General features: G+C 39.9%; 1 protein-coding gene across 1 annotated transcript in view; it reads right to left on the bottom strand.

The window, feature by feature from the left end:
* Window positions 1-23: 23 nt before the first annotated feature.
* LOC129692139 (uncharacterized) overlaps window positions 24-22,847 on the bottom strand; it is a 118,123-nt gene continuing 95,299 nt past the window's right edge. The window contains exons 8-12 of the mRNA XM_055628381.1: window positions 19,178-19,335; window positions 13,935-13,977; window positions 12,069-12,255; window positions 2,012-2,147; window positions 24-123 (exon numbers count right to left, since the gene is read on the bottom strand). Of these exons, the coding sequence (XP_055484356.1) occupies window positions 24-123; window positions 2,012-2,147; window positions 12,069-12,255; window positions 13,935-13,977; window positions 19,178-19,335 (624 nt within the window). The remainder of the gene's footprint in view (window positions 124-2,011; window positions 2,148-12,068; window positions 12,256-13,934; window positions 13,978-19,177; window positions 19,336-22,847) is intronic.

The following is a 22,847-nucleotide window of genomic DNA, read 5'->3' as shown; positions in this document are numbered from 1 at the left end:
TATCTTTTTAATTAGACTTTCTTTCACATTCTGGTCTCCTCCAGAGGTCGATTCATGAACTCTTGAATAGCTTGGTCCAAAGGAAGCCATTTTTTGATAGATGTTTTCAAAGCTGTAATCCAGCTGCAAGAAAAAGAAATCACAGAACAGATCATTAAGCCTGTCAGGCTCTAGGGAGGTAAAATGTGACAACATTCTTTAATTTATTTTCTAATTGTTTCTCTCAGTTATTTAGTTTGGAATTAATGGGAAAAACATGCTCTATGGATTTCAGGTTGAACGAGAAGGTGAAATGTAGAGATGGCTCAGCAATGAAAGTGAGGGGCATAGATGAGAGGGAGATGGTAATAAATAGTGATCAATGGAATATAAACCTTTAAAATTTCGAAGTGTTTTCGTTGATTTAATTTAACTTTAAGCTCTGGAGATCACAAATGTAATAAATATTGCCATATTGACAAAAAATTTCTTTGTTAAAGAAATATTTCTTTGTTAAAGAAACCCCAGACCCTTGTAGTTAATTCTCTTTTCTTTTGCTTTCATTTTCTTGAACAATGTTTTATGAAACATTGTTTCTAAGCGCAGATGCTGTTACTAGACTACCAGAAATAACAACCAGAAATGGTTACCCAAGAATATTTCCAACAGGCTTTCTCAGAGACCCCAAAATGAATTTGTGGGTCTCTGGGTGTAGACTATAGTTATATCTGTTTCTAAACTTTAGGGGTTATCGGAATAACCTGTAGCTCTAAGTTCTATTTTTTTTTAACTTTCCACAGTTATGCTTTGAAATATTTCTCCGGTGGCTCAATATTGCTTTGTACAGCTCTGACTGGTTATGGCTAACCAGTCAGCCCCAACTGGTTAGCCTGCTGTAACAGAGAAAGCAGTAGGTTTTATCGGATGGGACTTAGATCAGTGTCGGTGACCCTTGCTCCAGTGTGCTAACTGGAGGCTTACTGTCATTATCTGTTTGCCAGCTGTCCAGGAAGAGAGTCATGGCAACACACCCAGCAGTAGCACACCTGACTTCTATTTTAGTACTTCCTTCAAAGGAGAGACAGGAGTAATGTTTACACAAGGCAGATGAGGATCCCTAACCTTTTGCCCAAGTGAGGGAGATCCCTAAAATTCCACTTTTTGAGATATCTCCCTTAGAGTCGGTTTATTTCCTTATTTTATTGTTTTTTAACAATAACTTCCAGAAATTATTGAGAAGAACTCCACCTAAGAAGTCCTGGGGCAGTGTATTTGTGTTTAACACACAATTTGTTATAAATGCCTCTTTAAAGTTCTATCAGGTCCATCCAGTAGCTTAACTAAGAAATTTTCTTATGGGATCCTGTAGTTGTAATAAAAGGCCTGGGGCATGTGATTATTGTGATGCAGGTAAAAGTCAGGCAGGATAGAAAGGACATTGGCATCCTGGGAACACTTGGTTGATACTGAGTACCTCTTTCCTCACTGTACTGTGTCTAGAAACGTCACCACTCTTGTGTTTCAGAACCATTTGAATGAAATGGTTGTTTGTGAATGTCAGCCCATGATTGACTACACCACAGATTAAGTCACTTTTATGTTCTTCAGTGGCTTATAATGAAGCAATCAACCAAATATAAATGGATAAATCAATGCAAGCTATGTGAAAACAGATCAAATGACAAATCTGTTTTACACAACTAAGATATGCTAAATATAATTTAAAAATCTATGGATTGTTTACAAATTGTAAATTTGTGTGTGTGTGTGTGTGTGTGTGTGTGTTTTAATATTAAAGCCAGAATTACCCACTGTCTTGGCAGGAATTTAGCTTACTATGTCTTCATTTGAGGGGAAAAAGTATCTCTAGAGAAGCCACTGAAGAAGGGATAAAAGAAAAAAAATAACCCTGGAGAATAATAAGTATGAAGTTTACAAAGAAAGGACGAATTTCCCTTAAGGAGTGGAGTCGGAAGGAGATGGGTTTGTTTATCAAAGCTGACAGATGGAGGAAGGGGAGGTCTTGGCTTACCGCTGATTTTCCGTTTTATTTTCCGCACAGAAATAGAAGGTCTTGAACTCTTCTGATGAAGGTCTGAGTTCAATTACTGATTGCTCAAAGCCGTGGGTCTGTTCAGTCACCCTGTATCCCTGAAGATACAGGCCACCTGCACAGGGTGAAAGCAAAGAAGCGGGACAAGTGAGAGTAGGGAAAGTACGGAGGAAAAGGTGTCAGAAAAGGTGTTAAAATTCTATGTGGGAAAGGACTGCTTTTCCAGATGTATAGTCACAGGTGGAGAAACGAACTTCAAAAGAGCACACACTGATTATGTCCAGCAGCAAGACTGGTAGCAGATTTCAAACTTCTTTGTTCCATTTGTAAATGATCAGTATTTCTTTTCAAGCTCTGCGCCTGGAGAAGCTTCTTTACCAGAAGCACATAGGTTTGAAATAAAATTTTCATTATCAAAGAGGAGCAGCTGTAATAGTATATAAGAAAGAAATTAAATAGTGTTTCTTGGGGCAGAGTCCCGGTTAAAATATGAACCCACAGGGTGATGCAAAAATGCCAATTTGACTTAGCAATGAGAACAGATGACTAATTATAAAAAGCAATTCTCCTCTCATGGTCCTTTAAATCCAAGGACCTGGTTGGTCTGAATTTAGTTCCTCTTTTGAGGTTACTGAGGATCTTGGTCTTGGAGATCAAAACTCTTGTGTTTCTTCTGCTCCAATGTAGCCCAGTCGAATGCAGAGACATACCATAGTAATAGTACTGACGGGATGTTTAGGGATTCACGTCTCTGTAGCCTTGCTCTCATCCCATAGCAGCTCTAGCAGCGAGCACAAAAAGCAAACAAGGAAACACACTGCTCTTGAGGGCATCTGCAATGATGACATGGAAAGATGGAAGGGAGAATTTGGTAGGGTTGACTCACTTCCGGTAAGTCATACTTACTATAGGCCCTGTAAGGAAGATGGGTATTTTTATTTTAATCAGAATGAAGGGTTTTAAACTTTAGAAATTAGGGAGGGGCTGCTTTTTCATTTTTTATTTTTATGGAGGATGTAAAAGGTGATATTAAATTTCCATTCTTACCTGATAAGCTAGGGTCAGAAGGAAGGAGAGGAGGACCTCCCCTATCAGAGGACTTAGAGAGGGGCAAGAAGGAGATGAGGGAGGGGGCTACAGCTGGAATACAAAGTAATTACTATAAAAAAATAAAAATTTAATAAAAAATTTCCATTCTTATTTTCATTTGAAAAGAGTCCATTTTGGAACTCATAAGAAAACATTCAGAAATGAACAGATTTGTTCTACCTTTATTGGCCTCAGTGATGTGGTGTTTACCAACAGGATGATACTATTCTTTTAGACAAGCTGATAGATGAGGGCTGGACGGGATAGGAAAAAGCTTAGTTCAGTATCACTGACTCATCATAAGCTTCCCACGTGGAAGGGGCAGACCAATGGTCTTATTTTACTTGTGAAAGCCTTACTTTGCTTGTGTCAGAAAGAAACACCGCCCCAAAACAGTCACTCCTTATCTGAGGTGCCAGCCCAGCTGTTGGTAACCCCTGCCTACTCTCAGTCTATGTATTTGCTCTTTTTCCTACAGCACCTAATAGAAAAGCAAGTACACAGCACACACTCTTTCTTCTATGTTTACTCTCTTTCACTTAGCATGTTTTCAGGGCTCGTCTATATTATGTATCATGTTACACACTACTGCTTTATTCCTTTTAATGGAAGCATGATGTTTCACTATGTGGACCTAGCACATTTTATCTCCGTGTTCACTAACTGATGACTGCTAAGACTTGCTCTGCGAGGGGAAGTCCTTGTCTTCCATTACACATTCCAGTTGATGGCTCCACACCCCTGCCATGGGGACAAAGCTGGATAACATCAGCAGGTCACCAAAGCAAAAACAACTTTTGTGTGATGGGGACTTGGAGGAAAGGCAGGTGGGTTGGTGTGGAGGGAGGAGGATGAAAAAGATCGAACTCTGTTTTACTTGTTTTTCTATTGCTATGATAAAATACCATGACCATGTCTGTTGTGCATATAAACATGTTTTTGTTCTAATCCCAGGTGTGGGATGTGGGACTGATTCAGATGGTCCATAACATCAGACTATTTGTCTCTCGTGGGTTCTGAGAGGAGCTCTTTGTCAGCTGCAGATAGTTTAAATCTCAGGACTCTGGAGAAAGAATAAATGCCAAAGTCCAGTGAGTGTGGAGGAGCCCCGAGAAAGAATAAGGCTGCTGCTGCTGTTGATGCAGTGAGCCAAGAATCTGGAACCTCCTGAAACAAGGATTGGACTGGCTCTAAGAAACCTGATGACCCTAACCAGCAGGAAGTAGCTAAGAGAACTGCACCCCCTCTCCCACTAACCCTTTCTCTCTCCTACCTGGCATTAAGGCATTGGAAGGGATTGAGACAGAGTAGGGAGAAAGAGATATAAAAAATGTAAATAAAAGTTTTTTAAAAAAGTATGCCAGCACATGTCAACTCATAGGATAAAGAATTTATTTATTTATTTGTTTGTTTGTTTATTTATTTATTTTTTTGGTTCCAGAAGGTCCTGCTCCATAGCAGTGGGGAGAGCAGACTGACCCACGTGGTTGGAGCAGAAAGCTAAGAGCTTATACCTTGAACCACAAACAGGAAACAGAGAGATAATTGGGAATAGTAATAGCCTCTGAAACCCAAAGCCTCCCTCCAGTGATATATTTCCTCCAGCAAGGCCACACCTCCTAACCATGCCTAACACAGAAGCAACAGAGACCAAGTATTCAAAGGCCTGAGATTTAGGGGACACATTTCATTCAGACCGCCACAAAATGTGTATCCAGAATGGATAATATACATGTATAGATAGAAAAACAAATAGATAAACAAAAATAAAATAATGCAAAAAAAAAAAAAAAAAAACCAACATTTTGGTAGGTGCAAACAACCAAGCCTTGTAGCCATTTTCTTAGACACTTGCAGGGCATGTGTGGCAGTGAACCCTCAGAACCTTATTTAAGGAGATTTCACCGGGTCCGTGCCCCTTTGTTATGTTAGTAACAGTAATTGTCAGCCCAGTCCAACCTTAGCTGAGAGAGCTGTGCAACCATTGTGTGCCCTATTTACTGTAATACTGTAAAGTAATCTTTCTGAGAAATGTTCACAAACCTTGGAGTGATTTAGTAACACACAACAGTCGACAGTCATAATTTGTTATTTCTAGCTTTTGCTGGGGAGAAATAAAAGGGAATGTGGAAAGACAAGAACTTTCAGCCTTATGTAAAGGCCTTTGACCAAGGGGCTTCTGAAATATTCTTAATATTAGCAGGCACATGAGAGCCAGTAGTACATTTTGCTAAAGGACAAATACGTCTCTTGACACTTAGGCAAAGACAGCCTTCCGGGAACTGAGCGGCCATCTCTCCAATTACCCCATTGCACACTAAAGGCATATGTACCCAGCTGAACTGGACATGTGGAGTTAGGGCCTAATATGGTTCTTACTGGAAACCAGGGCTACACTGTTCTCTATAGCTCGCTTTCCCTGCTCATTTTATTCTTTTCTCTGCTCTGACTTCTTGTTGTCTTCAGGATGTTTTCAGTGCTGTGGCTAATGCCATGCCAATAAAAATACAGCTACATTCAGGAACAGGTAATATTATATCAAGTCTCCCGGCTATAAAGAAGAATTAGTGTACTAAACTAGTTAGACTATGTAAGACAGTACAGAAACTCAGATGCTAAGTCAGGGGAGAGCATGTGATCACAGCAGCCTTGTGTCAAGCATGGAACAACAAGTGTTACCATGGTAATCCAAAAGCAGTGGCTAGCTTTATATGCCTTATTCTAAGACTATGACATAGAAATCACCATTGGAGCAGGCATGTATGCAGAGATTAAAGGATTTGGCATGTCGGTATTGTTCCAATTATTTTGGTTGTGATCAAGAGGTCTAATAAAGGAATATATTGCATGTTTTCATATAATTGAGTGAAAGTTTTGTGAAACATTGTGATATACCATGTTTTGAAATTTAAAAAATAAATTTATTTATTAATTAGTATGTGTTTTTGTGAGTGATATATATATATATATATATATATATATATATATATATATATATATAATTCACCACTTGATGGTGAATTGCTGCTGGTACTGATGCTTCTGCTGTCGTTTTCATGGACATCAGAAACTAGCTTTTTCAGCCTTCCGGTATGGACTGAAGACCAGTGGCACTCAGGAGTCTTCCAGGCCTCCAGCAGTGGACTGGGACTGAAGAAGGGTCCAGTCTCACTGGCTGAGCAGCTGCTGGACTCTCAGCCTCCCCAGGGTGAAGGAGCCACAGCTGGACTCTCCAGACTGTTCTGTGTAAGCCAGTCAATAAAACCCTTTTGATTTATATTCATTATATTGGTACGGGTCACTTTTCCAGGAAGAGAACCAAGGCCTGCTGAAGTGCTTGCTGACAGTGGAGGAAATACAGAATGGGTAGTAGAGGAAGGTTGTTATAAATATCAGCTAAGGCCATGGGATCAACTGCACAAACAAAGATATAATTAACATGAGTGTTTCTGTCATACTTTGTTAAGAATGTGTTTGTGCAGATATTTGTGTTTTCTTTCCTATTTATCATGTATTGTAACATCAATTAAGAGAATATTAGTAATTATCATATTTAGGTTTTGGGATATTAACACAATGTCCCTCAAGGGACATTTCGACTTATTCTGAAAATTATAATTCATTTGCAGTTGTACATGAGATAGTTATATCATGTTAGGCATAATTATGACCTAGTTAAATATATATGACTCATTTGTATTTGGATATATATATATATATATATATATATATATCTTTTGTAATACGGGGTAGTTATATAATGTATGGTATAATTATGACCTGGGTAGTGTTTTCATTTGGAAATTAGGCAGATAAGGAGATATGATTGTGTGTCAAATTGACAAGGGGTAGAAATGTGATTCCTACTCTTGCTACATCTGAAATTAAATAAAACCCAAGAAGCTGGGCAGCCCTATGAGGGATGTATTTTCTTAGTTAAATTCATTGAAGTGGGAGAATCCACCTTTAATCCTGATCTTTTTTTACTGGAAAGATCCTTTTTAATGTTGACCACACCATTTGCTTGTAACCTATATAAGGGGCATAGAAGAAAGCTTTTGATTTTTGCCTGCTTGCCCCTAAGTTTATTCCTTCTTAGCACCTACTTCTTCCAGCTTCTGGCATATACTGAAGGCCAGCTGAGACATCCAGCCTTGTGGGCTGAACAGCTACTGGATTCTTATACTTTCTATTGGTAGACATCCATTTCTGTACCACAGCCTGGGAGCCACTCTAATAAATGCCATATATAATTATGGAATTATATAAATGTAATTACATACATACATAATTATGAAAATTCTGTTCCTCTAGAGAATCCTGACTAGCACAAAGGACAAATGTCTGTAGATTGCTGTTAGGGATTATCGAGTTTGTAGAGGCTCCTCCTCTAACCTCCTCACTAGCCCTGAGTAGTTACCTAGTTTCCCGTCGCAGAGATGGGACCTCTCTGGTCGAGCAGAGTTTAATTTGAATCAGAGAGTTCTTGGTTCCTGCCGAGGCAAGTGAGCCACTACTGCATCTTTGGAATTTGAAAAGAGCCGTGAGCTTATTTTTTCTTTCTTTCTTTTTTTTTTATTAGTTACATTTTATTAACTCTGTATCCCAGCTGTATTCCCCTCCCTCATTCCCTTCCAAACCTTCCCTCCCTCCCTCATCAACTCCCTGCCCCTTTCCAAGTCCACTGAATGCGGAGGACCTCCTCCCCTTTCATCTGACCCTGTTTTATCAGGTATCTTCAGGACTGGCTGCAAAGCTCTCCTCTGTGGCCTAACAGGACTGCTCCTCCCTTGGGGGGTGGGGAGGCCAAAGAGCCAGTCATTGAGTTCCTGTCAGAAATAGTCCTTGTTCCCCTTACTATGGGAAACCAATTGGTTACTGAGCTACCACGGGCTACATCCGAGCAGAGGTTCTAGGTTACATTCATACATGGTCCTTGGTTGAATGTCAGTCTCAGAAAAGACCCTGTGCCCAGATATATTTGGTCCTCGTAGAGCTCCTATCCTTTCCACGTTATACAAACTCCCCCTTCTTTCATATGGTTCCCTGCACTCTGCCAAAGGTTTGGTTATGAGTCTTAGTATGGAAATATTTAAAATTTTTTTTCTGAGTTTGGAGAAAAATATGAATTTAGACCTAAGCTCTCCCTTTATTTATATCTATAGAAGCAATCTCTTGAAAATTACTTTGAACGACTTGGTAAAAATATTAATATTTTAAAACAATATCCTATGTCTACAGATTCTAATGATGAATCTGTAGTTTGGATTGTTTTGTTTCCCTTGCTTCTTATTCTATTATCAGCTGTTAACGTTGGAAGGTGTAGGCTGCACAGGAACAGCCTTCTCTATTAGTTCTGAAAGAGGCCATTTATCTCTTCATAGCTACATGTTCATCTGGGCCAGGTCAAAAGAATCTTTGCTGTGATTAAGAGGAGAGTATTTCCACTGTTCATTCCAAATGGTAGAAAATGGGCCATGGAGTGAAGTGAGCTGCCTTTCTATCTATTTAAACATCCAAGACAGTTGGAGCTGTCACTAAAGCCTTTCTTCCCCTTTGGCGTGTCTGCTGGTATTAGCTCGGCATGAGCATTAACGCTAAAAATAGAAACCAAATCATTCAGGTTCCACATTCACACTACAGCTAATTGTTGAATGGTCATTCACATAACAGGCATTTCAAGCAGAAATATGACAATACTAGTTGGTTTTATTAAAAAAAATTGTAAGAGAAAGGGAAAATGGGGCAGATTTAACTGGTGGGTAGGAGGGAGATAAATACAGAAAGATGGAAAGGAAGGATAAATACTACTGAAGACCTTTTTAAGGTCTTAATGAATCATATTACTGGATATTTATCTAAAATTACATCTAATATATATAAGTGTATGTGATATGTATGTATGCATATATTTGTTTAATGAATGTGCTGGATACTTTTATGTCAACTAGACATAAACTAAAGTCATCTGAAAGGAGGGAACCTCAATTAAGAAAATGCCTCCAAAAATTGGGCTGTAGGTAAGTCTGAAGGGCATTCTCTTAATTAGTGATTGCTACAGGAGGGCCCAGCCCATTGCGGTGGTGTCATTCCTTGGTTTGTAGTCCTGGCTTGTATAAGAAAGTAGGCTGAACAAGCCTGTAAGCAGCATGCCTTCACAGCCTCTGCATTAGCTTCTGCCTCCAGGTTCCTGCTCTGTTTGAGTTCCTCTCCTGACTTCCTTCAATGATGAACAGTTATATGAAAGTAATACAAATGAAGCTTTTTCTCTCCAACTTGCTTTTCATCCTGGTGTTTCATCATAGCAATAAAAGACTCCAACTAAGACAATGAAGTTATAACACTTTAGATGGTAATGCTCCTTCTGAGAACCATAGAGTGTCTAACAAAAAGACCTCAGCACCGGGCATGATAAACCTCTTTCTTGAGTAGTTGGTTAGGGACTTTCAAGAGACTCCCCAAACAATATAAGCTATTGCTCTTGCCCTTGGTTTCCTTTCAGAAATTGAAGGTAAGTCTTTATTGTTGAAAATACCATGTGATATGGAGAAAGTATTTGAGCTCAATCTGACCTGAAAGCTCCCTCTCCAAAGACTAGCTTTTATGGTACCAGAAGATGCTATGTAAGTTGCCAATGGAGGGAGTCAATCAATAGTCCTACCCAGTTGTGACACCTAAGAAGCAAAACAATGACAAGTATGTCAAAAGGTACCTAAAGCTACAATAGTGGCGCTCATGCCACAGCACTCTAATTGGAGTTAAAGCCTGCACAACAGGAGGGAAATCCTGTCTCATACTGGAAACCCGGCCAACTCCTTAGGGTACTGTTATCATGGGTCTTAGAAGTGATCCTCCTATTGCCACTTTATAAACTAGTATAATTACCAATTGCACTCTAAAACTTATACCCACAGGTAAGTGGGGCTCTTGTCCTTCATAAAACAAAACAAAACAAAGCAAAAACAAAAACAAAAAGAGTGTCTTGGCAGCAGAGTGAAAACCACAACTTGTCAAAATTCAGAGAATAATTGACCATGGGGTGCCCGGTTCCAATAGATACCTCTACAACATAACTCCTACACCTGAGGCTTAGGGAACATCATGGAGGAAAGAGCAGAAAGATTTTTTTAAATTAAATTTTAATTTTTTACATTAATTACATTTTATTTGCTTTGCATTCTAGCTGTAACCCCCTCCCTTATTCCCTCGCAATACCACCCTCCCTCCCTCATATTCTCCCATGCCCCTCTCCAAGTCCACCAAGACCTCCCTTTCCATCCAACATTAGCTTATCAGGTCTCATCAGGACTGGCTGCATTGTCCTCCTTTGTGTCCTGGCAAGGCTGCTCCTCCCTCGGGGGCGGGGGGAGGTTGTTAAAGAGCCAGCCACTGAGTTCATGTCAGAGACAAGCCCTCTTTCCCTTACTAGGGAACCCACTTGGATACTGAGCTGACATGGGCTACATCTGAGAAAGATTTTAATAGCTAGAGGACCTGGGCTTCTTCTGTGAGACCGTGTCTCCCTGAAATGACAGGGAAGTCTCACCCGTGATACCTCAACTACATGGCTGCCTAAATAGGATCTGGTGATAGTACTGAAAGACATACTAATGTGAAATGGGGAATCCTACAGCTAGACAAGGAACTAGAGATGTTGGCAAACTGAACTGAACTAAAGCAACTAAAGACTGATGAGAGAAAATAATTAGTCTTCACCTCAAATGAAAGCATAATTGGTCATTCACTACTAAGTGGTCAGTCCTGAAATCTCTCTTTCTCTCTCTCTCTCTCTCTCTTTTGTTTGCACACCTACATACCCACATATATACACAAGAAACACTAAATAGGCTTAGTATACGTATATAATTAAAGAAGAAAAAGCCATGAATTTGAGAGGGAGTGAGAGGGTCGTGGAGGGGTTGGAAGGAGAAGAAGAAAGGGGGAAGTCATATAATTACATTTCAATTAAAATTTGAAATAAATAATTAAATAACATTTTTTAAAATGTAAGAAAGCTCTTCTGTAGATTTCAGATATAATTATTTTATTATTATATAATCTGTATATATCTATCTTTTAAATAGTATATATATATAACATCATATGAATGCAAAATAAATTTATGATAAATGAATATAATGTATATGAGAGTAGCTTTTTATACTCAGACCACTAAACAAACATAGAGCTTTTCTCAAAACATAGAGATTTTCTCAATTAAGGTTCCTTTCTAGAAGACTTGAGCTTGTGTAAAGTTGACCAAAAAACTAACCAGCACAGATACCTTGGGGAGTGGGAGCCCAAGAAGCCCTGTTTCATGGGGTTAAGATAAAGCTGTTTCACCCATCACAAACCTTCCTGCGGAGGCCTGCAGGGCCCCCGGAACATCCAGGTTAGACAGCTCTACCCCAGGATAACAACGTCTCGGTCTTCCCAGCATTCTTGTATATCAGTCAGCGGCTCTTTCCATTTTTATGAGGAAGGAAAGAAAATTGTGGGAAGTTGAGCAAACTGACCATGAAAATCAGACTGCCAACATCCAAATTAGGCATACTCTGAGGAAAAAAGGACATTTCAACCTAAGAAAATAACTGGCGTTCCTTTTGAAAGCCATTAGTGACCGAAGGAATGAGGTTGTTTATGTTTTAACTTCTAGAGAGCAAGTGTGAGACATTAAGGCTTCAGGCTTCGGGGCTAGCGTGGCTCTTCGGATCTCAGTAGACTGCTTATTTCTCCACTCGCTAGCCATTGTTCTGAGTGGACTGTGCAACTGCATTTGTAATCGACAAGTAGAACAGTGGTGGAGCAACAGCACCTCTCCTGTGGAGTATCCATGGGCTGACTCAGGTGAAAGAATCACACAGGAGTTTGCAAAGGTTCCGTGGGGCTAGTGGTGTACTTCTTGCTATTGTAATTACAGTCATTCCAAGTGACATTGGCTCCTTACCTGATGCCTGGGTGGAGCGAATGCTAGCATAGAAATACAAGCAGCCATCCTTGAGGATGCAGTAGTGCTGGATCCACGAATCTGTGCTTCTCTCCAGCTGATGCAGGAGGCCCAGGCATTCGGGCTGTGTGATCGCAAGGGGTGGGAGGCTACTGTTGTGCAGTGTGACATCTTCCCAGACGTGGCTCTGCAGGCGTAGTGCAAGGACACGTAAGTGGCCACCCTGCACCGAGACACCTTCCACCCACACAGCAATGACATGGGAGCAAGTTGTGTGACTTTAGCAGCCGCTATCCTAAATTTTTCTAGTGCTAATATAACCTCACTGCTTGAGTAATAGCCAGATTTAGCCTTTGCATGTAGAGAACTCCCTCTTCTCTTATATTCTGAAGAAATCAAAAGAGTATCAGCCAAAAAACAGGAGATTGGGCATAGAGAGCCAATGGGAATAGGTACCTCACCAGAGTTATTAATGCCCTGATGTGCCGTTTCTCACATCACAGGGATTGTGCTCCAAGGCCCAGTCTCTGGTATGTCCACTATGAATAATAGCAGCCTCTGGCTCATGCCTTTCTTTATGTGAACCCCTACTTGTGCAAAAGAACGAGTTAAATGCTCCAGGCCAGCTCCAGCCTTGGGCTCTCACGGTCACTGAAGTGGAAGGCTGATGATAAATGGAGGTCCTCTAACCTGGAGGGCAGCCCTCAGTCCACAGGCCTGGGAAACAGGCTCTTTCTGAGAACTCTGACCCACGGCCAGGAGCACTGCGCTTTATCTCTTCATCAGAACTAGCCTGTGCTTGCCAGGTTCTCTTTGTTCGGTTTTGGTTTTGCCCTTTCGTTTTAACAAGGCAGTGAAAAGATAGCAGGATGCAGAGCTTGCTGTATTCAGTGCTGTGAAGTGGGAGCCTGCTGGGAGTTTGGCTGTTCACTTTTTTTTTTTCACTTGCTGCAGACACTCTGAGTGCATTAGCAGAATAGACACCTCCTAAAAGTACCCAGGCTCATTAGGGTGGTGCATTGGTGATTGTGTGGACTGTTGTATTCCAGGTAAAATGAAACACCAAGTCCTGCTGTTTATTATGTGACAGTGCTCATGACTGCTCTGAAAGGCCAGTTACAAGGCAAGGACCTCCAAACTCCACCCTGAATGTTTGCTAATGTATAAACTTGAATGTGCGAAGACGGTAATAAGTGCGTGCCTTCTTATGAAGGAATGATCACATCAAATAAAATCTATAACTTCATGACAAATCACATACACACTGTAAAAGTGAGACAGTTGTGAATTAAGATAGTGTTCCCCAAATGTTATGGCACAAACTCAGAAAGAGGGCTGCCTCATGCCTTAGGGTCTGAGGTGATGAATGGTTTGCCTGATGATATAATGAAGGCACCTGACATTTTATATGTAAAAATCTAATAGAATGATGTTGCTCCAAAGTTGGAGACCATGGATGTGGAAGAATAGTGCCAAGTGGCTAACGTGTCTATGGAACAGACATGAACGGATTACTGTACACCCCGAGACAGAGGGGGCATCCTAACAGCAACATTAGTTTATCACCTTGGTGGACAATGCAGTGAGCATGGCTCTGTGTGAATCAGAAATTACACCTCACTTTGTGACTCCATCTAAAGTCCTGTTGGAAGGAATCTCATACAAACTCATGAAAATAAAAAGAACAGCGGGATTGAAAGCTCCCCTCTCAGATCTGAGCAAAACCACAATTGATGCCATTCCTTTTCCCAGCACTTAGAATAGATCTAAGATGTCCCAGACTGGGTGGCATGACATCTATCTTGTTCCTTCCTCTTCTGTAAGAAAACACAAACTGAAAGCAGACCAGGACAGAGAAAACCTTACCTGGTGGATAGGATGGGCTGCTTTGTGCATTGCCTCAAGCCACCTGAAAGACAGTAAAAGGAAAGGGCAATTCACTGGGAGCTGTGGAGTGTCACACAGAGAAGCTTGCTCTTGCTTAACATGCCCTTCAGGCAGAGCAGTCCTGAGCCTCAGGTATATTTCACCACTCCTGAGTGAAGGTAACACATTTGCAAATGTAAAGTGTGGCAAAACCTTATTCATAATGTATATCTAAAGTGAAATTTGTGTTATCTCTCACTACATCAATTGACCAGTGCCCAAGAGAAAGTTAATTCATTATTTCTAAGGTTTGGAAATTGTTAACAATGGCATGCTTATACTAACTATAAAGCACTGACTTCTAAAATATGGCATTACTAGCAAATGGTCATTGTCTTAAGTCCTTTCTGTGTATTCTTTAGACACTGGCTTCATTAGTATGCCTTGTTGTTAGAATTATTTTTATAAAACTGTTTGTTTCTCAGTTTCTCTCTTAACCCAGCTATCACACAAATAATTAAAACTCTTTTATATTTGTTTAATAATAAAGTCCAAAACACAATCATTGAGCAGTTATTATTCTACTCTTATTTTATTTTATTTATTACAGTTTATTCACTTTGTATGCCACCATAAGTCCCTCCTTCCTCCCCTCCCGGTCTCACCCTCCCTCCCCCTTCTTCATGCATGCCCCTCCCCAAGTCCACTGATAGGGAAGGTCCTCCTCTTCTTCCTTCTGATCTTAGTCTATCAGATCACATCAGGGTGGCTGCATTGTCATCGTCTGTGGCCTAGTAAGGCTGCTACCCCCTCAGGGGGAGGTGATCAAAGAGCAGGCCAATCAGATTATGTCAGAGGCAGTCCCTCTTCCCATTACTATGTAACCCACTTGGACACTAAACTGCCATGGGCTATATCTGTGAAGGAGTTCTATGTTATCTCCATGCCTGGTACTTGGTTGGAGTATGAGTCTCTGGGAAGACCCGTGTGTTCAATTTTTCTGGTTCTGTTGCTCTCCTTATGGAGTTCCTGTCCTCTCCAGCTCTTACTATTTCCCACTTATTACATAAGATTCCATGCACTCTGCCCAACAATTGGCCATAAGTCTCAGCATCTGCTTTGATAGTCTGCAGCCAGAAGCAGAAAGACACACAGGGTATATACTCAATCATATAGACATATAACATAGGATAAACCTACTAAAATCTGTACATCTAAAGAAACTAATCAAAACTAAAGAAACTGCACAAAACTAAAGTCCAAGTGGATCAAAGACCTCAACACAAAACCAGATGCTCTAAATTGGTTAGAAGAAAAAGTGGGGAACAGCCTGGAACTCATTGGCACAGGAGACAACTTTCTGAACAGAACACCAACAGCACAGGCTCTAAGAGCAACAATCAATAAATGGGACCTCATGAAACTGAAAAGCTTCTGTAAAGCAAAGGACACTGTCATAAAAACAAAACGACTGCCTATAGATTGGGAAAGAATCTTCACCAACCCTTTATCTGACAGAGGGCTAATATCCAGTATATATTAAGAACTAAAGAAGCTGAAAAGCAACAAACCAAGTAATCCAATTAAAAAATGGGGAACAGAGTTAACCAGAGAATTGTTGATGGAGGAATATCGAATGGCAGAGAAACACCTAAAGAAATGCCAACCTCATTAGCCATTAGGGAAATGCAAATCAAAACGACCCTGAGATTTCATCTTACACCCATCAGAATGGCCAAGATGAAAATCTCAAGTGACAACACATGCTGGAGAGGTTGTGGAGAAAGGGGAACCCTCCTCCATTGCTGGTGGGAATGTAAACTGGTAAAACCACTTTGGAAGTCAATCTGGTGCTTTCTCAGACAATAAGGAATAGTGCTTCAAGACTCAGCTGTACCACTGCTATGTATATACCCAAAATTTTCTCAAGTACACAACAAGGACATTTGCTCAACCATGTTTGTATCAGCTTTATTTGTAATAGCCAGAACCTGGAAACAACCCAGATGTCCATCAACAGAGGAATGGATAGAGAAATTGTGGTACATTTACACAATGGAATACTACTCAGCAATCAAAAAAGAGGAAATTATGAAATTTGCAGGCAAATGGTGGGATCTAGAAAAGATCATTCTGAGTGAAGTATCCCAGAAGGAGAAAGACAAACACGGTATATAGGTATATACTCGCTTATATATACCTATAAGATATGATAAAACATAATGAAATCTATACATCTAAAGAAGATAAACAAGAAAGTGGACACAGGGTAAGATGATCAATCCTCACTTAGAAAGACAAATGGGATGTGCATTGAACATATGACAGGAGTCTACCCCAGGAGGCATCTGAAAGACTCTACCTAGCAGTGTTTCAAAGCAGATACTAAGATTCATAAGCAAACCTTCGGCAGAGTACAGGAAATCATATGAAAGAAGGGGAGTTAGTATGACATGGAAAGGATAGGAGCTCCACAAGGACCAAATATATCTGGGCACAGAGGTCTTTTCTGAGACTGTTTCTCTAACCAAGGACCATGTATGGATATAACCTAGAACCTCTGCTCAGATGAAGCTCGCGGTAGCTCAGTAACCAATTATTTTCCTAGAGTAAAGGGAACAAGGACTATTTCTGACAGGAACTCAATGGCAGGCTCTTTGACCTCCCCACCCTGCAAGGGAGGAGCAGTCCTGCTAGGCCACAGAGGAGGACTTTGCAGCCAGTCCTTAAGATACCTGATAAAACAGGGCCAGATGAAAGGGGAGAAGGTCCTCCCCAATCAGGGCAGGGAGGAGATGAGGGAGAAAGGGTGGGGTTGGGAGAGAATGAGGGAGTGGGATACAGATGGGATACAGAGTTAATAAAATGTAACTAATAATAAAAATGAAAAAAAAAAAGAAAAAAAGATTCTTTCCTGAGGAATGGATTTATTATTTCAAAAAACTAACAAATAAAATTTTGTAAAACATAAAGAGAGAGAGAGAGAGAGGACCCTGACTAAAACGCTCAATCCCCATCCTGAAAGGCAAAGAGGATGGACATCAGAAGATGAAGAAAACAGGAAACAACCTAGGAACGTGCCACAGAGGGCCTCTGAAAGGCTCTGCCCTACAGACTATCAAAGCAGATTACTCTACTCTTAACCCTCTATGCTAATCTGGTTTCCTCCCAGTATATATTCTAGAGATACTTGCACTTTGTAGCTTTTCTGATCCAGCTCCTCTCCTGATGTCTCTTAGACCTTTGCCCATTGCTCAATCCCCTACTTTCTTCTCTAGCTCCTCTTCCTCTGGCTGGCAGGAAGTCCAGCCCTATTCTCTTCCTTACTCAGCAATTAACTATTAGCTGCTTTATCACGGACAACTGGGGAGCAGTGTTTATACATTTAGACAGGAAATTCTCAGATGAAGGATTGCAACCAGATAGGGGGGGTACAGAAATCAGTATTTGAATCACACAATAACCTTATGCCTACACCTTATGGTGTTCTACCTGAAGGCCTGAGCTCTTGTCTTATGCCTTAGCCTGGCAGCAGCAGATTGACCCCATCCTTGCCTGCCAACCTTTTCCAGTTTTGTTTCAAACTCCCCAACTTCCAATGAAACCACGCTGTTCATTGTTCTCCCCAGTGTCCAGTGTACTTTCCTCTGCTCTTTTCTTCTTCTCTTTTCTCCATCTTCCATTCCTAACCCATTCATTCCCACATTTCCAAGCCCTTGCTACCTGCTTTCAACTGATTTCTCCTATGATACTTTTCAACTTTCATTTTGTATTCAAAAGAACAAGTGCCCTACCATTTTAGTTGGTATCTTGTCTTACTTACATTTTTACTTTTGAGATTATAATTTAATAACATTTCTCCCCTCCCTTTTCTTCCTCCAAACCCTCCTTATATCATTCCATGCTCTTTTTCAAATTCATAGCCTTTTTTCAACACACACACACACACACACACACACACACACTTCAAAATCTAACCTGTTCAGTAGTCTACATAATGTTACATGTACGTTTTTAGTTCTTACAGTTTGGCACTGGACAACCAATTTCTCCCCGAGGAAGACTAACTCTCCTACTTTCAGCATTCTTTAGCTGCCTATAGTTTTTGTGTAGGTTTGAGGACTCTCAGTCCTTCCCACATCCACATTGGCATGTCTATTGGTGTCATCCTTGTTCAGCTCACATTTGGACAGTCATGTTGGTGAGACTTTGTTGGTGCTGCTTCTGATGTTGCTAGGAAACACAGTCACACAGCAAACTTCCAGTCTTCTGGCTCTTACAGTCTTTCCACCCCCTCTTCCATGACATTCCCCATTTATTTTGTTTTGGAGCCAAAGATGGGCTTTTCATTATACAAATAATCCACAGAAACTTTAAAATGGTGTCTAGGCATGTAAAATATAAATAAATACTCTGCCTATCATAGTATCCTGGTAGTCCTTTACCCTACCTTTACTTAAATATGCAATATCCAACAAAAAGGGACAGAATACTTTTCCCCCTGAGATGTTTCTGAACTAGTACTCTCTTTAACGTTGGGGCAAGGTGAAGGAGGTATTCTTTAAGCCTACATAGATTGATGTGCTACCTTTCCCATCAACTTTCTGTCCTGTGCTCTGTCTTACCCCTCACTTCAGCTTGTCAGTTCCTTCATTACAATTTTCACTTGGCTCACTGAAAATGGTCAGTGAGCTCTGTTCCCTCAAGGAGACGTACACGTGTTCCAATGGTCAGAACCTTTTGCTACCTTCTCAGAATGCCAAAGCACTCATCTTTGTAGATTATGTGTTTATCTAACATCATCAGAGTCTCCCTCACTCATCTCCCCATTACTTTACCCTCTTCATACAGTCAGCTCATTTCACTGTAGCGTACTGTTCTATATCATGAATCATTATTTTTGTACCAATAACTATCCATCTTACAATATATCCACCTGGCCATTTGTTAGCAATGACAGCTATAAATGACTAAGGAGCTATGGTATTATTGAGCTTTTGTCTTTTAAAGAAAATAAGGAGAGTTAAGTAGTAGTATTAACAGAGTATGTGTGTGTTCTTTGGAAATTCTGATTGAAATAAAAAGAAATAATGACATCTTAAACTTCTTGTACTTAATCAAACAGGTCCTACCATAATTTTGGTTCTCTATCTCATTTCTGCTTCCAAGAATATGAAAGACTACTCCTTCTGAAACATTCCCCTGCTGAAAGTAAAAACAGAGGCAGGAGATTAATGAATTACCTTTTCATCTCTTGGTTTGATGTTGCACAGAGGCAATATAATCTACTTCTGGACTGAGGCATGCAGTTAAAAACAAATGGTTTTCCCAAGCTGTTGTCAATGTCGATTTCTGCTCCTTCTAATTTTATTACATCTAGAGGTGGCCATTTCCCTTCATCCTATAATTGATAAAGAAGATGCTCAGTTAGTAGAGAAAGTGAAAAAGAAAGGAATACCATGGTGATTATTTTAAATTGATTAGTTTTTCCTTTAAAATTAAAAATAAAGTAAAACACACTTTGCAGATTGTTGTCCCCTTAATATATAATGCAATATTCAAAATTATTTGCTTGTAATTTTTAACAACCTTTTAAGTAGCTGTTCTTAATATGAGCTTTATTTTTGTCTATTTAGGAAAGTATTATTAATGCCAGCTTTCCCATCACAAAAACAGGACATCAAAAAAAAATCTGTATCACACAATTTACAATGTAATGATGTGACATCTCTAGACCTTCACTATGAGTTCATGCTTACTATGTGTCATTTCTATCAGCTGACTGACTTAACAAATGTTCATGAGAGAGTCATCTTTATCATCTCCATATAATACATCATAAGCACCCCAGAAAGACTAAAGAATTTTTTATAAAGGACAGCATTTTTAACATACTATAATATTAATGTAAAACTAAAATAATTTTGTAGGTAAATAGTTTTGATTTTGTTTATTTTATAGTTATTTCTTAAAATGTTCCCATCATTATTCAAATCTGTTTTTAACATCTTTACATTGAGATGTAACTTATATAGCATGATTGCATTCACTGTATAGTTACTTAGCATTGCTCTTTAGTAAATTTATGGAAATAGGAGACCACCATTGTAACCCAGTTTTAGAATATATCTATTAACCTCGAAATTTCCTTTTAGTCTATATGCAATCAGTTGCTAACATTTCCCAAATCACAGATGAACAGTTATGTTTTGGTCCTTATGCATTGGCATTCTTGGATGTTTGATATAAATGGAACCATATAACTTGTGGGTTTTTTTTTTTAATACTTAGCATGATGTTTTTAAATTTCCGAGTTGGAGCAGAAATTAGCATTTCATTCTTTTTAAAGACTAAATGATGATTTTTCTATTGTAGAAGATGTCACATTTTATTTCTCCAAGTATAAGCTGACAGGCATTATTTTTTTCTGGTGTGGGGATATTTTGAGTAGCATCTCTATGGATATTTCTGTTCATGTCTTTGGCATATAAGTGATTGCAAGCACACTCTTCAACTACAAGTAGTGTCTCGTACTTCTCTTGAACTTTCATGAATCATACTTAGTCTCCCCAGCACCATTTTGGAGGAGTGATGTGCTCCAGTATTGCAGGGACGGCACAGAAGCAGAACATGAGCCCTGTCTTCCAGCCATGTCTCCTCCAACTGCATCTATCAAATGTCTGGCTTCTTGGATCACTGCGATATGAGGGACTGTTTGTTTTTGGCATCAATGGTGAATGTTTGTGTTATTCAACATTTCGGTTACTTAGCTACATTTCCAGGAACATTTTAAAGTTGAATTAGAAATAGAAATCAAACATAAGGATCTTTTTCCATTGGTAAACAACTGATGTGTTTGTTCATTTACTGAAAGCAAATATCCGCTGACTCTGCCTTGTGCGGGCCTATTATACAGACAAGGTGATGCTGGCCTTAGTGTCAGTTTTGCTTGATTACTCAGGAAATGTCAGGGCCTTCCGCATCCTTTGATGTAGGAGAATTTGACAAAGTTTACTCTATACAACCAGGAATAGGCCTTTAGTCATTTACAAGGCTCTTTCCTACTTGCTCAAGTCATATATACATGAGAAAAAATACACGAAAAGTTATGGACTGGATTTTTAAGCAGGGGCTACTTTCTTACAAGCTACGCATCATGGCCAAGGTGGCAGTTTTGCTCATCTCAGCTGCTGTCTCATGTCCCCTGCTGATGAGCCTGCTGCGTCCCTGGTAGCAGCTGCGGTGCCACTTTGGTCATGTTGCACTGGAGCCGCTGTGGACAGTCCCGCAGCTGTGCGCTCACTCTCTGTTTATTCTTTTCTCTCAATTTCACTGGAACAAGAACCTTTAAATCCCTCTCATGGTGAGATCCAGATGTTGGAAGAGACTCCACTCAGTCTAATCCTAACACTGCCTTCATCGTGGTGCCATGCTCATTAATCAAATGTTTTCTAGAGATAAAGAACAATTAAAATCCAGTTTCTGTTTTACTATCATGCCTTAAAAAAATAAAACAAAATTATGTCCTTCAGTAAAATTCAGTCTTCTAGCTTGGCACTGATTATTAAATTGGCTCTGTTTGATCCCTTCCCTAAAGCTCTGCCAAAACTCCCTCCTAGCTGTGATGGACAACAAAAATGTTCAAGGCTGCACTGCCCTCAACTTTATATTCTTTTGTCCAAGGCACAGAAATCCTCTGGCACTGTTTTCTATCCTGAGCCAGTTCACAGGTTCAGCTGCTGCCTGTGTGCACGATTGATTAAAATAGCATGGATGCTGAGGGGATTTAAATAGCAATCATTTAGTGATGTCCAGAAGCTATAGACTGAGAATAAAGGAACTCAGGCTGTTTGTGCCGGAGGACCTTGGGTAATACTGGCGTTGTCTATCATGGAAATAATTTTTTTTTTTCAGGATGAGTTCCAAAGGTCAGACTGTTCAGAAAAGGGAAACATCGAGCAGTAATGATGACAAAAACCCAACCTACAGTGAGTGCACTTCTATTTTTTGTGGAGAAGAATAAAGAGAATGAAAACAAAGTGTGTTTGTGAGACTCTCTGCTAAGATAAAACTACCTGTTGATGCCTTTGAATTTTTGTTTTGGTAAAAAATTTGGTTTGAACATGATAGAAATTTATTGTTGCCAGGTCTCTTACTCTTTGAAAAGGAAAAAAAAACTGAGGACACTGTGTATGTTTTATTTTATCTGGATGTACAACCCTGAAAATCCACAGATTTGTAAGGTGGTAGGGAAAGGCTTCTTTAGCTGTGAGAAAGAGATCATTCTGAGTGAAGAAAACAAAGACAAGACATATCTAGACAGAAAGCCTATCCTGAAGCATCCCTTGAAAAGATGAATAAAATGCAGAGCTGAGAGCTATATAACTGGTGGGTTGGAGCAATGTTGACAAGTGTCCATCAGAGCTTTGTAAATGACACTGAGCACCCTTAATCTCTAGGTGGCAATTTGGAATATCCTCTCCATGCCAGTAACTAAAACCATCACTTTTTGATAGTCATGAGAAATGCCTCTGACAAACCCTGTCCTAGGATTAGGGGAACAGTAAAAGGCATGGGTGAGTCTCAGCATCTGCTTTGATACTCTGCAGGGTAGAGTCTTTCAGAGGCCCTCTCTGGTAGGCTTCTATCCTGTTCCCTGTTTTCTCCCTCTTCTTTCTGATGTCCATCCCATTTGCCTTTCTGAATGAGGATTGATTATCTTACCCAGGGTCCTCCTTCTTGCTTAGCTTCTTTACGTGTACAACTTTTAGTATGTTTATCCTATATTATATGTCTAGTATCCACTTATAAGTGCGTATATATAACATGTGTCTTTCTGCTTCAGGGATACCTCACTCAGGATGATCTTTTCTAGTGCAGGGAATCTTATGAAAGAAGGGAGAGATAGGACAG

This window comes from Psammomys obesus, unplaced genomic scaffold (assembly GCF_907164565.1).
Source record: "Psammomys obesus unplaced genomic scaffold, mPsaObe1.curated_primary_1811, whole genome shotgun sequence".
In the NCBI taxonomy this organism is placed as follows: Eukaryota; Metazoa; Chordata; class Mammalia; order Rodentia; family Muridae; genus Psammomys; species Psammomys obesus.
This window is presented reverse-complemented; position numbering and strand designations above follow the sequence as displayed.